This window comes from Sebastes umbrosus, chromosome 10 (assembly GCF_015220745.1).
Source record: "Sebastes umbrosus isolate fSebUmb1 chromosome 10, fSebUmb1.pri, whole genome shotgun sequence".
NCBI classification, from domain to species: domain Eukaryota; kingdom Metazoa; phylum Chordata; class Actinopteri; order Perciformes; family Sebastidae; genus Sebastes; species Sebastes umbrosus.
Genome location: NC_051278.1, coordinates 16,001,138 through 16,018,463, shown reverse-complemented (window position 1 = coordinate 16,018,463; position 17,326 = coordinate 16,001,138). Strand labels below are relative to the sequence as shown.

At 39.5% G+C, this 17,326-nt stretch overlaps 1 protein-coding gene across 1 annotated transcript in view; it reads right to left on the bottom strand.

Annotated features, from left to right (window-relative positions):
* tacc2 (transforming, acidic coiled-coil containing protein 2) overlaps positions 1–15,467 on the bottom strand; it is a 60,146-nt gene extending 44,679 nt beyond the window's left edge. Inside the window, exons 1-4 of the mRNA XM_037782257.1 lie at positions 15,094–15,467; positions 11,657–11,722; positions 4,332–4,558; positions 2,502–2,615 (exon numbers count right to left, since the gene is read on the bottom strand). Of these exons, the coding sequence (XP_037638185.1) occupies positions 2,502–2,615; positions 4,332–4,558; positions 11,657–11,722; positions 15,094–15,204 (518 nt within the window). The 5' untranslated portion in view covers positions 15,205–15,467. The remainder of the gene's footprint in view (positions 1–2,501; positions 2,616–4,331; positions 4,559–11,656; positions 11,723–15,093) is intronic.
* Between the last annotated feature and the right edge of the window lie 1,859 nt (positions 15,468–17,326).

Below are 17,326 nucleotides of genomic sequence, written 5' to 3'. Positions count from 1 at the left end.
ACAACTTATAACCTGTTGTTTAGTGACATTTCTGACCTGTTTTCGGTGTTATGTTACATTGTTTCTGTACGTATTTTACTTACTTTATGAACTTATTTTAAGCTCATCCATGACGTTTTTACTTAACCTGACTAAGTGGTTTTGTTGCGTAAACCGAAGTGACCGTAGTTTTGTTGCGTGACGTACAAATGACATGCGAAAAGGCTAAAATGCGTCTTCATGACACGCAAAATATCTGTGTAATTTCGTGTTATTTATACGCCTACCCATAAGACCAGGTTGTTTATTTAGGCATTACACTAAGTAGCACCTCTGCAATTTTCCTATGCATTGCAATTCTCAACATTTATTGCAAGCAGCAAGCCTTCAAATATAATTTCCCTATTTTGATATGACTGCCTGATTTTCTCATTGTACCAAAAGCTTAACAATAAAAAGTAGTTTCATTCAAATAATTTGATTGGTTTATGATGTATATGATCCATGACTTATATTTTTCATGCTAACCTTTAAAGTATGCATACGTATTTATTCTGGTCATGGCAGTTGTGTTAGGGCTGCACAATAAATACAAATTTTATGGAAATCAAAGGATGTGCAATATATGTTAAAGGTGAAATGTGTCAAAATACCTTTTAATATGAAATATTGTGGTGCTTCAGAGATGTCCTGGCCTACACATCATATTCTACAGACCTTAGAAAACATCTTTGTCACACCATAATCATTTTAATGTGTTTTTCAATGAAAATGACAATAATGATGTAAAAATGATCGTACCCTCTAATATCGCAAATCATATCACAATAGCATGAATTAGATAATTTTTCAAAATTGTGCAGCCTTAGGTGTGTACTGTGATTGTACTGTATATACTGAGCAATACTGTCTATCCCTTCATTCTGATCACTATAATTAATACTCTATACTGTAACTGTAAATGCCACATGCTACATTACGGCCTTATTATTTTTCCCTTAAGAAAAAAAGGGATGGTCATAAATCCTGTCACCAGATAAACAACCTTACACATGCTCATGCACCAAAACAAACACTGCCTCATAATATAATAAATCAAAAGACGTCAAAGCAAAGACACTGCCCTGTAAAACACTCCCTGAAGTACAGCTAGCATCATAATGTTGGAGTGCTTGTATATAATGTCATTATCATTAGGCTAGCTTTGTGTCATTCAGCTGTATCACTGCTGAGTCACTGCTGAGCCATTAGCCGGCAGTACAGGACAATGCTGAGGAACCATCTTAAGCTTTAAGCCTCACTGAGTGTATAGATCCATCATCATTTAATCGAGATCAGCTTTAATGTCATCTCAAAATCTGCCCTACACAAACCCAATTTATTTATTTTTTCTAATACATGCAGCAACCACTATGACAATAGTCCTCAATCATGTTCAGATGTAAATGAATAAAAAGAGAAATAATGTCACTAAGATTGGTTAATACAGTCTCATCATAAAGGCATGTAAATACAACCTCTGCACTGACAACATGTTACTCACCTCACCGACCTGCCACCTGCATCTAATTCACTCGGCACTCCCTACTGAAGGGCGGAGCAGCAAAATAGACTAAACTGTTTGCAGCTGGAAAGTTTTGCTGTGCAACAAGCTGTTGCCTGCTTTATTTAGGCTACCTGAAGTGGAATGAACAGTGCTTCTTGCGGTATCTTGCATTTTAAGACTGCGCATGTCCTCTTACTCTGCAGTGTTTGGCTTAAAGAGCAGGAACTTTATCTTCTTTATTGTACTTTCTGCAGTTTGAGAATTTGAATCTGTTCAGTGAAAGTTTGCACAGTGTTTATTTTGGTAACACTTTACAAAAATGTGAGTACTTCTTGAATAACTCTGATTTGAGGACTGTATAAGGAGTTACTAGAAAACAGACTAGGACATACTATATTAATGTTCAATTTGGTAATGATTAAATCATAAATTAACTGAAATAACGACCACTTTCTTCGTTCCGAGCAGCACAATCTAGTAACGACTCATTCATTACTTATTACTTAATCATTAGTTACTATTTTTTGTGCACCCCAACGTAAAGTGGTAGGCCTACATCATAGTAGTCCCTCATTACTTCATGATCATCTGACAGTTTTAACTTTGTTCCTGTGTTACCCTCATTTTAAATTCATTGTTTTACACATTCACATCAAGCAATAATAATTACTGCAATGAGTCAGATTGTCAGAACACATTAAGCCATAAACATGTTAGTGCAATTAACCTCAGCACTCAGACAAAAGCAGAGTGTCATGAAGTCACTCTGCAGATAATTCACCCAAGAATGGAAAAAAACAAAACGACAACACCTCAAACCGAGTGTGCTCAGACAGGCAACACCCAAACAGGCGACATCCATCACACACTAGTTCCACTCCATGCTCTCTGGTTTCACTCTTTATCACGACCACACTCCCACAGCAGACGCCCCCACTATCCCCCACCATGCTGAGTCGGTCCGTCTACGTGGTACCTTGTTGTATCAAGAACCACCAGTGGTCGACTGACTTCCGTGTGGTGCTGCAGGCCCGCCAGCAGGGGGTTCACCTGCTCACATCTCCTCTCATCTGAGCTAGTCTGAGCTCTGCTAACACAAACCCACACCATACACGTACACAGACTCTTGATTTACTTTCACCTTCACTGAATAATTGGTACAAATGTGTTCCCCTTACGACCATAAATCAAGCAAAATGAACATCCAATACATTATTCTGCAGTAATGCAATAATGATATGATACTTTATTGATCACGAACCTGCATCTTCCAGTGAAGGCTGGTGTATCTAATCACTATAATATACTGTATCTATTTACCATGGGAAATAACCTTGGTACTATACCATTAAGTATGATGGATTGCTTATTGTAAAACACTGTGTGGACAAGTTTGATCAAAGTAGACTTTGACATTTGGATGCCTGTAGAAGCTAAAACCACTCACATTGTTATTGTCTGTATATGTGTTAGCCCTGAGATTTACTGGAGCCCTGTCCAGGGTCTTTGTTTGCCTCTCACCCAGTGCATGCTGGGATAGGCTCCAGTCTTACCATGACCCTCAACAGGTGTAGAAAACAGATACAGACTTATCAGGGAATGGGTCTGTCTGACTGGGCAGATATCTAACATGAAATATTTTTTACTAAATAGACAAAAGTTAATTTTCTTGGGGAAAAAAAACTATTATTTGAGTTTAGCACACAAAAATAAATCAGCTCATCTGCTTCATCAGGGCTGTGTGGGTGTAGTTTGACTACAACAACCCCACAACTGTCATTGCATATAGCGCTCCAGGGATGACGTATTTTGTAGGCCAACCAAGTTAGCATCGCACCGGGTTCCCTCGACAAAAAGCCAACGGGATTTTTCCATTTGGTTTTATGATTATTGCAGAAAATACGCTCTGTGGCAAACAAACGTTTATGATATTTACACGTTATTTTCAGCAAGATAGTCTTCACAAATGAACACCACTTCTATGATTTTTGTAGTGTAAAAGCAATCGCTAGAAGTAAAAAGGTAACGTTAGGCTACAAACGAACTAAACCACGGTCGCATGAGCTCGAGTATACACAACGAGGCAGTAAAGTCTCATTCAGCCACTTGTTAGCAACCACCTTGTGTGGTATTTACTGACGTATTTTATGTCGTAGAACAAAACGTTAAAATCTCTTCAGCTTGTTTTAACCACAGACCTTATTGCAGGCATCTAACTAGAAAAACCCATTCAAAAAACCCATTGACTTCCAGACGAGGGAACCGGAAGTGCTAAAATGCCAACTCATTTCCAGGTTTTAGGACTCATTCCTGAAGCACTCTATTGTGATCTGAATGTTGCTAAACTTTGATTGGTGCCCAGAAGTATGTGATGTCACCTTTTCCCTGCTGAGCCCAGCCCACTTTAAACCAGTGAGAAAAGCATGGACAAGAACTCAAAATATAGAAATCTCTCATGTGAAAGAACCAAAACTGTTCTGACTGCAGCGGGAAACTGTGTGTTCATGTAGGACCCCATTGCTCATGATAAGAAGCTGACCTCTGCAACTAGTGATGCGACACAGTGTTTATTTGGTGTTTTGCGGGGCCAAGTTATTGAATATCTAACATAGAGAATTCAAGAATACCTACTGATGTAGATAAGGAATGCAAACTAGTTATTAACGTGATTAACCTTTCCTCAGAACTGTAACAGCCACTGAAAGCCAAGCAAGAACTTGTCTTTGTCCCTCTTGTGATAAAGTTTTTATCTTGACATTATGAGAGAAACTGTGTGTGTGTGTGTGTGTGTAACCCCTGAACTCACCCTAGTGAGGACTCCCAGATGTTGAACTCACTGCTGAAGTCCAGACTGGGCAGCAGGTCATGAGGAAACTCCAGCTCGTCCTGGTCTCCAGCTACACTTCTTCTGTCCTCCACTCCGGTGATGACTGGGACGTCTGGCAGCAACGGTAGAGACAGCAGACTCTGGCTGGTCGAGGCTTCGGTCAGAAGCGCTCTGTCGTCCCTCTGGGTCAAACTCTCAGCTGCAGCCTGTTGGACAGCATCACATAAACGTAGTGAGCTACTGCACATACTGGAGTCTCCGCTGCTGCACTATAACATGTGATAGAGTGTGTAGTTAAACAAGTGTGAGCATGTTGCGGGCAAACATGGGAACGCCTACTCATTCAACCCTTAAGGGCAAATGTCACCAACAAATAACTACACCCACGTGTTAAACTATTAGGTGTGAAGTGTTGTATTTATAGTGATGCGTAGGTCATAGTGACTGGAGCCTTATCTTTGTCTCTCAGCTTGCTTTTCTTATACAATTACTGAGATTAAAGGATTATTTCCTGCATTAAAACCTAGAATTTATAACTCTCAGCTTTGTTTGCACTGCGCTCTTGAGCATCAAAAAAGCAGCTACTTAACTTAACTGTATATTATTGCAGTTGTTAGTTAGAAACACCTCACAAGGAAGTATGTCAGGATAAAACATTTTACCCAGCGAGTAAGAATAATCATTAAAGACAAACCAGTTCTGCTGGATGTGACAAGTATAATCAGACATGTGGTTTAATCATTGTCTACAGCAGTGGTTGCCAACCTTTATGGCTTGTGACTAAACTTGAAACTATTGATTAATCGATGAGTCTATTGACAGAAAATTAATCGTCAACTCTTTTGATAATTTAGCAAGTCATTTTTCAAGCAAAAATGAAGATCTCTGGGTTTGAACAGTTGGTTGGACAAGAGAAAACAAGAGAGGAGGTTGATTTTTCACTATTTTCTGACATTTTAAGGACCAAACAATTGCTAAAGAAAATTATCAGCAAAGTAATTGATAATTAAAATAAGTTACAGACCCTTTTATAAGAACCTGAGGCAAAAAGGGATTTTTACATCCACATATTTTTTTTTTTTTAATACATTTTATAAGCCTGAAGAAGTCAAAATATCCAGTATTTTACAGGAAAATTGTCATTATAAACTAATTTTAGATGATGAATGATTTTTTCATATTGCCTAAAATCATCTCATGACCCTTAAGATCTATCTTGTGACTCCTTGGGGGCTCCTGGTACCCAGGTTGGGAACCACTGGTCTGGAGTATATCATTTAGATGATATTTCCAGTCTTTAATTCATTCCTTCATCATGAGTAAATAATTAAGATGTAGAAGAAACGAATGCATTTAAAATGTGACTTAATCTGGCTTGAAATCTCATATGTAGCCAGAACATGGAGCACTTGGCTTTAGCTGTTTTTCCTTTCTGTCTGTCCCACTATTTGACAGACAGTCCGAATCCAACCACAGCCCCTCACCACAACACTTGGCTGTGGCATCATGTTGCAGCAGCATTGCTCTCACAACACACAACGCTCAACTGTGGAATTCCTCCCACGTTGGCCGCCTCAGTTTACGGCGGGGAAAGTTTCCACTATTTCACCGAAACTCAGATGTAAACTGAGGTGTGCAGGTGTAAATGTGAACTTGTGCAGACACATAAAAACATGTGCAGATATTAACGCAGCCATTTAACACTCAGTATGTCTGGAACATGTGAGCTGTTTCTTACAGAGAATTAGTTGATTTAACGGTGTGAGTACAGAAGGATAAAACGCCACTGTGGTGATGTTCTCCATCGAGGATCGGCTGAGATTCAGAATTGAATCCGTTCATTCATTATTTATGAACCAGTCGTAGACAGCATGGCTGCACACAAGCAGTAGAGGTGACTATCACAGCTCACAGGCGGAGACAAGTATAGGCTATGTACATTTAATTTGTACCTGTTGTACAGCTTACTATTACATTGATGTAGTAAAACATTTAGTTTTTACCTGTTGTACATGTTATTACTACATTAATGTAGTAAAACCTTTAGTTTTTACAGCTTATTACATTAATGTAGTAAAACATTCAGTTTTTACCTGTTGTACATGTTATTATTACATAAATGTAGTAAAACCTTTAGTTTTTACAACTTATTGTTACATTAATGTAGTAAAACATTTAGTTTTTACAGCTTATTGTTACATTAATGTAGTAAAACATTTAGTTTTTACCTGTTGTACATGTTATTATTACATTAATGTAGTAAAACATTTAGTTTTTACCTGTTGTACAGGTTATTATTATATTAATGTAGTAAATCCTTTAGTTTTTACAGCTTATTGTTACATTAATGTAGTAAAACATTTAGTTTTTACAGCTTATTATTACATTAATGTAGTAAAACATTTAGTTTTTACCTGTTGTACATGTTATTATTACATAAATGTAGTAAAATCCTTAGTTTTTACAGCTTATTGTTACATTAATGTAGTAAAACATTTAGTTTTTACAGCTTATTGTTACATTAATGTAGTAAAACATTTAGTTTTTACCTGTTGTACATGTTATTATTACATAAATGTAGTAAAATCCTTAGTTTTTACAGCTTATTATTACATTAATGTAGTAAAACATTTAGTTTTTACCTGTTGTACATGTTATTATTACATTAATGTAGTAAAACCTTTAGTTTTTACCTGTTGTACAGGTTATTATTATATTAATGTAGTAAATCCTTTAGTTTTTTACAGCTTATTGTTACATTAATGTAGTAAAACATTTAGTTTTTACAGCTTATTATTACATTAATGTAGTAAAACATTTAGTTTTTACCTGTTGTACAGGTTATTATTACATTAATGTAGTAAAACCTTTAGTTTTTACCTGTTGTATAGGTTATTATTACTGTAATGTAGTAAAACCTTTAGTTTTTTACCTGTTGTACAGGTTATTATTACTGTAATGTAGTAAAATCTTTAGTTTTTACAGGTTATTATTACTGTAATGTAGTAAAACATTTAGTTTTTACCTGTTGTACAGGTTATTATTACTGTAATGTAGTAAAACATTTAGTTTTTACCTGTTGTACAGGTTATTATTACTGTAATGTAGTAAAACATTTAGTTTTTACAGGTTATTATTCCTTTGATGTAGTAAAACATTTAGTTTTTACCTGTTGTACAGGTTATTATTACTTTAACCTAGTAAAACACGTAGTTTCTCCCCGGGCGCTCCTAAAATGCTTAGGTTCGGTTAAATGCAGAGGTCAAATTTTGTGTATGTATATGACAAATGTAATAAAGTTAAAGTTTTTTTAAGTTTAAGTTCAAATTAAAATGTTGCACTCCCCCTTCAAGATGGACTACAAAATGCCACCTCTCACCTCAGCGGTGTGCTTACTGGATAAGGATACTTGAGCAGGTTACCAAGTAAAGCTGTGTGTGTAATGGGGAGGCTCTGAGTCACTGGCCTCACCTGTGTCACCACTACAAAGAGCCTCTTTTGTGTGTGACACATTCAGCCCAGATGGAGGACATGAATGTTGCTCGCACGAACACAAGAATAAAAAATCTTGACTGAACTGGGCCTTTAAAACTCATTTTAGAAGAATGTTACCCAATTATGTAGCCTCTCTCTTCCCAGCTGCGTTTGCAAAGCTCAAGCAATATTGGGTTATTTTTAAATGTACTAAATTAGACTACTCCTGCTAGTAAATGTTCGGTTGCAGAAAAAAAACATAAGAGAACATAAAACATTAAAGAACGACAGAGTGAAAGAAACCAAAAAAAAGTGCTGCTGCAGGTGTCACTCTGAATGCCTGTGATCTCATTTTCTGTGCTAATGTTACAAAAACACCTCCACAGTCGTGCACGAAGACACAAACACAGTTTTATCATGAGACGGCTGTATGTTGACGTGTCTTGGGTTTCCTGTTTCCTGCCTGAACTTTGCCATTAAGACCAGATAATGTCAACCAGAAAAAAAAAGAATAACAAGGATGTGGCACAGCATGTCCAAGTTTACAGCCAACACTCATTCACCGTATCATTGGCCATTGTATGAAGAAGTGGAAAGCTCAGTGGGGTGGAAAAGCACAGCCCTTGTTTCAGATAGTTTGACCCCCACATAGAAATCACTGTCTGTTACTAATTAACCCGCAGGAACAAAACAGAAAGCAAGCTGAGGTTGCCTGGAAACTGCTTCTTGTCCAACAGTCATTAAGTTCTACTTACTGTTAATTCAATCTGTCAGGGGCCCATGTGCCAACACAACTTTAATGCTTTACACATGACTGTAAACAGAGAGGAGGCAGTAAAGTAGAACACACTTAACAGAAACACACATTTAACACTCTTTCTATCAAGTTTCATCCCGTCATTCATCCCCGTGATGCACTTACCCAGCAGTGTTTGCTCCACTGTGCTGAAGGTGACTCTACAGTGCAGTGCAGCAGCTCCTCTGCTACCCCTCTACCTTGCTCACTGTACAGGCAGCCTCTGCAGGGCTCTGTGTTTTGAAGGGGGACGACACAAACATGCTGCAACACATGCTGCTGACGCTCCCTCTCCTCTCTTGTACTGACTCAGCTAACTTCCTCCTCCTCTCCACAGCCCTGTCCTGTCCTCTCTTCTTCTTCTGCTGCTGCTGCTGCCGCTCCCCTGTTAAATTTCCATGAGCCTCCTCCTCAGGCTCCAGAAACACTACACTACCACGCACTGACAAACACAGTGCGTTTCTGCTACTGACTTGACTGGGTTAGCCAAAGGGAAGTGCTGAGAAATCTCCTCCCCCCTCTCTACTGTATACTCTTTCCACTCAGCTCTCTTTCTATTCCCTCCTCTTCCTCTGTCAAACCTTCCCTCTTTTCTTTCTTCCTTCCCTATCCACCTCTGCTCCTGCCTCCTCCCCTACTTTCTCTATTGCTGCTGTGTCTCTCTGGCTGGTTGCATTGCCTGACTGACAGTGCCTCTGCAGGTGAATGCTGGGAATTAGGCCAAGGGTCGGGCCTGCGGTGACCCCCTGAGAGAGGATCAGGTTGCACTTCAAGAAGCTTCGGTTACATACACACATCGGACACATATACACAACATCCTCCTGCATTATAAAAGCTCCCACTTCATCCAACTTTGACCTCTGAGTGTTGCTAAGGTGTGACATCATATGTACACATGGACATGACAGCTATGGTAATCCGTTTTATTAACTAAGCTCTGTAATTCAGGGTTTGACGAATCAAACCTGAATTACAGATATCTGCAGTGATGTCACTGAAAATGACTTGTCACACACCCTAAATAAAAATCGCAGATATCTGTAATTCAGAGCATTTGAAAAGTGTTAGCAGCAGCTTCTGCTGTTGTGGATAGGATAGTTATAAAAATGCCATGAAATAGAAAGAGCTTATCATCAAGGAATTTGTGGCAAACGAAAGCTTCGCTCACCAGAGAGTTGTGGTAGTTATTGTCTCCAGACACACTGTGGCAGTGCAGTGCTATATTATGTTTGAATAGATTCCGCCTCCCACCTGCCATTGCTTCTGACGTGATTACAGATATCTGCAACGTCGTTTTGCCTAATCAAAACTCGAATTCAAGATATCTGTAATTACATTTTGAGTTGGCAGAATGAAAGTTAAAGATATTGCCAAATGATATATCTAGTAGTTTGAATCTTACTAGTCAAAATGTAATTACAGATATCTAAAATTAGAGTTTTGCCTAGACAAAATGAAATTACAGATATCTTGAATTACAGCTTTGACTACTAGGCAAAATTACGTTGCAGATATCTGTAATGAATATGAAGTCTAGCTACTAAATGTTAAAATGGCTTTCCATATGACAGCATCTTCTCTTTGATGCCTAATTAACACACTTAATTTCATTGGATATTAAGTCAACCACAATATAAGTCGGCCTATTATCTGCTGTGTATTTTTGTGACCTTTCTTTCATTTAATGGGAAAACACACAACCAGGTCACAAAACCAGACGAGGGTAGTAAAAGAGCGTTGCAGTCAAAAGGAATCACAAGCCTCTGGAGGATGCATTTTCCAAAGTCATGCACATTTGGCTATGTTGTCAAAAGGAATAAAAATAAACCACGTATGACTGGCTTATTGCAGCACACCTGTTTACCGTGTTCACGAGAAGAGTCCATATGAATATCTTGTGGTATTCACAACCTCATAAGTGGAAAGTTTCTGAAAGCTCAGAGTTGACCAGTTGTGACGTGTTTGTTGACGTTATCAGAAATGGTGGAGGCCATGGAAGTTCATTTTTCAGTACATAATAAGTTAATATATTGTAATTTTAGTCGTATATTGTAATTCTTTGTAATTTTATAATATGTCTGAGGAAAAAGTTGATATTCCCAATGGCCTCATCTTTTTCCTCTGTCATTATGCCTTTGCATTCACTGCATTATGTTACCCACTTGCTAAATTGTTAGCCTCTGTGGCTTCTAGATGCCGACAGTAACGTTAATATTGCCGTTGCTTAGTAGCAGTGTTCTCACGACTTAACCACTTGAACGCAAAGCATATCGTGTACCCGACTTCCCATGTTATAAACACAAGCTCAGGAGTTTCATTTGAAGGCACCAATTTTCCAAAGTCATGCACATTTGACTAGCCTATGTTGTCAAAAGGTATACAAATAAACCACATCTTACTGGCTGCAGCACACCTGTATAGCCCATAGACTGTATAGATGGATGAACAACTCGCTCCACTTTCTCCCACTGTACAAAAGTCAAGCCAGAATATCAATGAAAATGTCCCAGCCTCAGGAGCTGCCATGACGTCTCACCCCCTTTTTATAGCATCAATAATTAAATTTATTTATTTATGACCTATACTGCAGCCAGCCACCAGGGGGCGATTGAGGTGTTTTGGCTTCACTTTTGGGGAGCTGTCATGCCTGAAATGATACTGACATGAGGTATAAGAAGTTTGAAATCTGTTCATTTCCAACATTTGGCACTTTAAAAGTAAGAACTTCAGTATAATTGCTTTGCTTTTCATAATAAAAGTTGTAATCAACAGGCACAGTTGCACTATGTCTGTTCCCTTTTTAAGGTAGGCCTACGATTATGTACGCACTGTGATTTTGTTTCAAAATATCAACAGCAAATAGGGAGGAAATTTGGGTATTTTAGGTGCACTATTGAGCACCATGACAAAACCAGCAGGAGTATTTTTATGGTTTCACATTTACTGGGAAAAGATGTATTAAATATCTAACCCACCAGTAAATATTCTCTCAGGCTTTCACACACTCTCTCTCTCACACACACTAATATTGTACCTGTATGGAGTCATTTTGACTTTCCTCAGGTGGAAACAGAACAACATTTTCTGGTTCTTCTTCTGGCTGTAATAGGGAATGAAAGAGTTCAATAAGAGATCTTTAAAGGGAAAACCCACTGTACAGTATACAGCAGTAGTGGTATGCGCTGAAAACAAATCACTTGTTTTTTTAAGGCAAATGCAACAATGTTAAGCCACTCTGCAATCACATCTAATGAGGTCCAGCGCATGGGTTGTAAAGTCTATATAGCTCATGAGACAAATGTTTATGTTAATCCTATTAAGATAATCCTGAATTCCACTGCTGAAGTCCTGTCACATGTGGAAATTACTGGTTTTCTATAGCTGTCTTTTTCTAAATTACAAAACACACAATTACAGCAAAATTGATTTTTTAAAACAAACTAATTGCAACAATAACTGCAAGAAAGCAAGCTTGGACGTATCAGGGTTTGTAGCGGTAAACACAGATCATGGCATAAACATCTAATATTTACCTTTACCTCTGCTTTACAACCACGAAATAGAACAAGGAGTGTTATCTATTAGACAAGCCTCAATTAAGCATGGGAATGTACACAAAGCTCCATGCACATCCCATGTGTTTTACTGAAGCCAACGGTTAGTAACCATGCGAGCCTGTGTTAGTTTTGTTAGTCCTCCGTGCACATTCTAGGTATGTGTAGCAGCACGGGGGCAGCAAGTAGCAATCCCAGCGAGTTTGCTCTTACCAACGCCTGAGTGGTGCTGCTCTCGTTCCCCATGGCTCAGCCAGCTGCAGGGCCACAACTGCCCAAACCAACAGCCTCTCGCATCAGCTGGCTGAAAGACACCGGCACAGAAGGACCATCAGCGTACGACTACTCCCAGTGAGACACAGAGTGAACAGGGGCTATGTGTAGTCTCTCTGTAGTCACATATTCTGCAGGATTAGAGACCTCTGGTATGAGGTTGAACTAGCAGGGAGGGAGAATGGTTAAATGTGTGTCTTGTTTTAGAGATTAGGGATGCAAGACCTCCCTCCACGACCAAAGTGCAGGCTTTACCTCTGCTGATGTGGGGTTTAAAAAGCAGGAACAGCATCCTCACAGCATCTTGTAATCATAAAAGTTGATTCCAGAGATTACTTTAAGGATACGTTAGACAAATTCATCTCCAACAGGCCCATTCTGGTCTGGATTACCTCAAACAAATGGCATTGCCTCCTAGAATAAAAACATCTTCACATGCAGTTGGTCACATTGTGCTTGTTGTGCATGTAATGCGACTGAGTGACTGTAGCATACTGACACACTGACTGAGGCTCAGTAAAGTAATCCTCCTGTGGTAAATAACAGATTGCGGTGTCTCTTTCAGCCTGTTAACGAACACGAGGTAGAGTCGAGGCTGTTGAAATCATCCGGGAGCATCTCAAAATTAGTTATTTTAATTATTTGAAGAACAGCTTTTAACCTTGGACTGATTTTATATCAAATACAGGTAGAATCGCTTCAATCAAATATTCTCTGACAATCATCTTTCGTCCTCATTTCTCTGTTGTATGAACTGCAGCTGAGCGGTAAACAGTCGTGCTAACAGAAGTGTTGTTTGTGCATTCCTCATATATGACTGCAGGGACTGTACTGTGTATAGTCAGAAAGCACTGACCTGAATATGCAAGACTTTATAAATAGAGATCTGCCTGTGCACTGCTGTTATGACTTTATTCCAGTCGTGTGCACAATTTCTCATGCACACTAATGCAATTACAAATTTCCCATGACTATCCCATTTGGAAATTGAATATCTGGATTTCCCCGTATATCTTATTGCCTGCTTGCTATTTGTGTGAATGGGGTGTAATTTCAGCCCTCAAACTGTGGACGCGTGTGCTCTTTAGCTGGCGGTGGTGTTTCAAGGCTTTTTGGCAGCACAGAGAGCCACGGGGGCAAATCATATGATCAGACTGCTGCCAGGTCTCTTCTCACCTCATCTTGGCTTGTCGATCATTCAACATGAGCCATCGTTTGAGGTCTTGAGGTTTGGATGAGCACCGTGTGTCTTTGCTTAGACACCTACAATATGAGGTTACTGTTTCCTGCCCTGTATGTGACCCCTCCACTTGCACAAGAACACCAGCAGGAACACAACCTCAAAACCATACAGAATGATGTATTTCTAAATATTTTTAAAACAATCCAATATAGTATTTCTCAGATAATGCACATAATTTCAGCAAGGTAAGAGAGCGAGGAAAGCAGGTGTAAATACTGTATAGTAGATGAAGTTGTGCTTTATTCGTCCATCTGGTCAAGGTAACTATAGTAAATACACTGAAATCATCCTACAACATCAGACCAGATGATAATAAAAGCAAAACAAAGTCACACAAATTTCAACAAAAGCGTTCACAATTCCATTTACCCTGTGTTCCTCAATTTCCATACTATCAACCAAACAAATTCCCCAAATCTGTGCATTGCTGTAACTCATGAACTACTCACCACCGCAACCAAAACACTCTTCAAGTTTTAGACAAACCCAAATCCAGTCTGTGTTTACTGTCAGACTCGAGGCCAGTGTTTGTTTGTTTCTGTCCTCTCCTCTGAAGGAGCCCCGGTCCCTCTGTTGCTATTTTAGTATTGCACGCTGAGTGGGAGGAGAGGACAGGGGGTGGACACAGGACAGGGACAGAAGAGGGGACGGGACCGAACTGGAGCTGAGGAAGCCATGTCTGCTTAGGGTGGTAATGGGGGGGTCAGGAGGCCTGGCAGTGAGCTGGAGGGGACGCTCTACTAAGGTAACACTGTAAACAAACAGGCACACTACATGGACAGAAGATGCTCTTTCAGTGCTTCTCTTCTGTCCATTTGGCAGTGATTGACATGAGTTCAAACACACTCACACAGGCACAAACCTGCTCTAACAAAACCACCAATGGCAAGAACAACAAAGCAACCATGCAAGCAGGACGGAGGGTTTGAAATATATTTTTGGATCCTGTTTTATCTGCAATCATGACAGGCCATCTTCAGCTGAGAGTGCCCAGTCTGTGGGCTTATTATCATCCCTATAAATAGCACTGATTTGATCAGCTCAGTATACTTTAAACACGTGTTCCCTTGCAGGTTTCTCAACTGTCATGCAGTGGTTCGTCTAAATGAATCCAACACATGCACATGCTCTTGTGTCTTCCATCTTTCTCCACTACAATCAGCATCACCCCTGTCATTCTTATACTCCTCCCTTCCTTCCTCACCGTCTCCACAGCTCCTTTTCCTTGCTGTCATCGCCCCTCCTCCAACACTACACCTTCTCTCTCTCTGAGTAAAGCCTCTTGACCAGTAAAGCCTGTTCCATCTCCATCTCTCTGTCTGTTCACACAGACAGGCATAGATGATGCTACACTGCAGGCAGCCTCTCTGCTCAGCATCCCTCCCTCTCCTCTCTGTTTACCTGTCTGTGTGAGATTCCAATGCAGCTCCCCATCTTGTATTCCATGTCCTCCTCTGGTGAAGTGACTCTGGCACTACACGGCTTGCAGAGCACCTTTCTGCAGAACTGCATCGTTATCGGTCAGAAGCTGAGAGCATCACCAGGGCAGGCAGGCAGATCTCTGCTGGAGCTTGTGCACGCCTCAGTCTGGATGAGTGTGTGCCTCAGTGACTAATAAACGCTCTGCACTGCATTGCCCGAGGTGCGCCTGTGACATATACTTTCATGCCATTGTTATATAAAAAATCTACATTACATAAGAACCGAATGAAATGAGTGTGAGAAAAGGGAGCTTCTCTTCAGCCTCATATGCAGCTTAGCCTCACATCACTGCACACGGGTGTGACTGACTGACTGAAGCACTGCTTTGGAGGGAAAAAACGCTCAGAGAGGGAGAGAGGAAGAGATGGGGAGGCTGCATAAAGGGGTGCCTGTGCCTTTAAAAGACCCAGGAGAAGGCAAGGATGATAGTTATACATCATCATGATGAGAATGCACGATATCATATCACGATATGTGTTCATCCAACTACAGCTGATCAAAGTGAAGTTCACTGAGTCAAAATAGGGCAGAATGCATTTCATGTTTTGCTTTTGATCCCGTACAATTTCTGCCCACATTGTACAAATATGTAAGGCTTACATATTACAACGACAGCAGAAACATGGATGCTGCAAAATTGCAAAATCTTACAAAGTCAAAATATCTCTTAATATAAGACACAGTCACCTAAGCTGTATTAATATGCTGTATGCCTCACTGTGTGGAAGTGACTAGGAACATTCTTTTAAGTGTAAGGCAATATCAGTCTTGACTTAAACATTGCTTTCCTAACTTTGTAAAGTAAAATGTGACCAATTAACACATAGATATAAATTAATTGAATTGTTCTTTATCATTAAATTGATAAATCAGCGACTTGGTGGAAAATCTTCAAAATTAACACGAATTACAATTCATGTGTAAACATTTTTAATGCAGCAACAAATTGGTCAAAACGCAAACAGAAATTAAAATTGCCTGATATCTGATCCAGTACGGGTGCATCCCTAGACAAAATACTACTTTTGAGCATTACAGGCTTATTATGATGCTAAGATCTTCCTAATTCTAGTGAGACATAGCTCAAAATGGGTTTTCCCTGCTAATTTCAAGACTTCTTTTTATTTTGAAAGGCCTAAATATTACATCTTATTTCAAGAAATATTACCAAGAGAATTTTCACTTGTTCTATTGGCAGATTTTTTTATAATAAAAAATAATAATAATACATTTTATTTAGCGGCGCCTTTCTGGACACCTTACAAGGATCAGTTTAAACATATACAGATAAAACAAATAAAAACAACAGGACATGACGGAGACATATTTGTACAGACACATAGGATGGGTGCTGATGAGTACTATAGAGAGTAGGCCAGTTTAAACAGGTGGGTTTTGAGGAGGGATTTGAATGATGTGATATTGTCAGACTGCCGGATGTGTGGGGGGAGTGAGTTCCATAGCCTGGGAGCAGAGCAGCTGAACACCCTAGCTCCCATGGTGCTGAGGCGTGAGGTGGGGGTGGTCAGAAGTCCGGCTGACGATGAGCGGAGGGAACGGGAGGGGGTGTACTCCTGAAGGAGGTCTGTGAGGTTGGTGGGGGCGAGGTTATTACATGTGAAAACACCTTGTACTCATTGTTTTTTTAAACTTCTTTTTAGAGTGGATTCTTTTCCAGTGTTCCCAACATATCACAAGACTCAGTTGAACTACCTACATTAGTTTTTTCTTGGAAATGAAAATTACACAATTAAGATTACAGCAATAAAGGTATGAATTTTTGGGACTTTCAAATTGCCTCTACCTATTTGTCATCATTGAGGAGCAAAACAACGATGAACATGCCGGCAAATGTTCTGCACAACAGCACTACTTTGTGCTTTGTTTTTTTTTTTTTTGTATACAAGTATGTAGTAATAATGTATGAATCCCAAAATAGCCCATAAAATAAGGAATAATCCCACAACATTATCATATTCAATATGTAAGGGATAATGTACAGTGAGCCGGTCATTGTTGTGAAAGGCCGCGTCAGGGTCTTGCATCGCCCTGAAGGGGTTTCTTTCAAAACAATGACCTGCTAGCTGTACATTATCCTGCTTATGACACGGCTACTTACTTAAGAAATCAACAATTTTACACAAAAACTGTC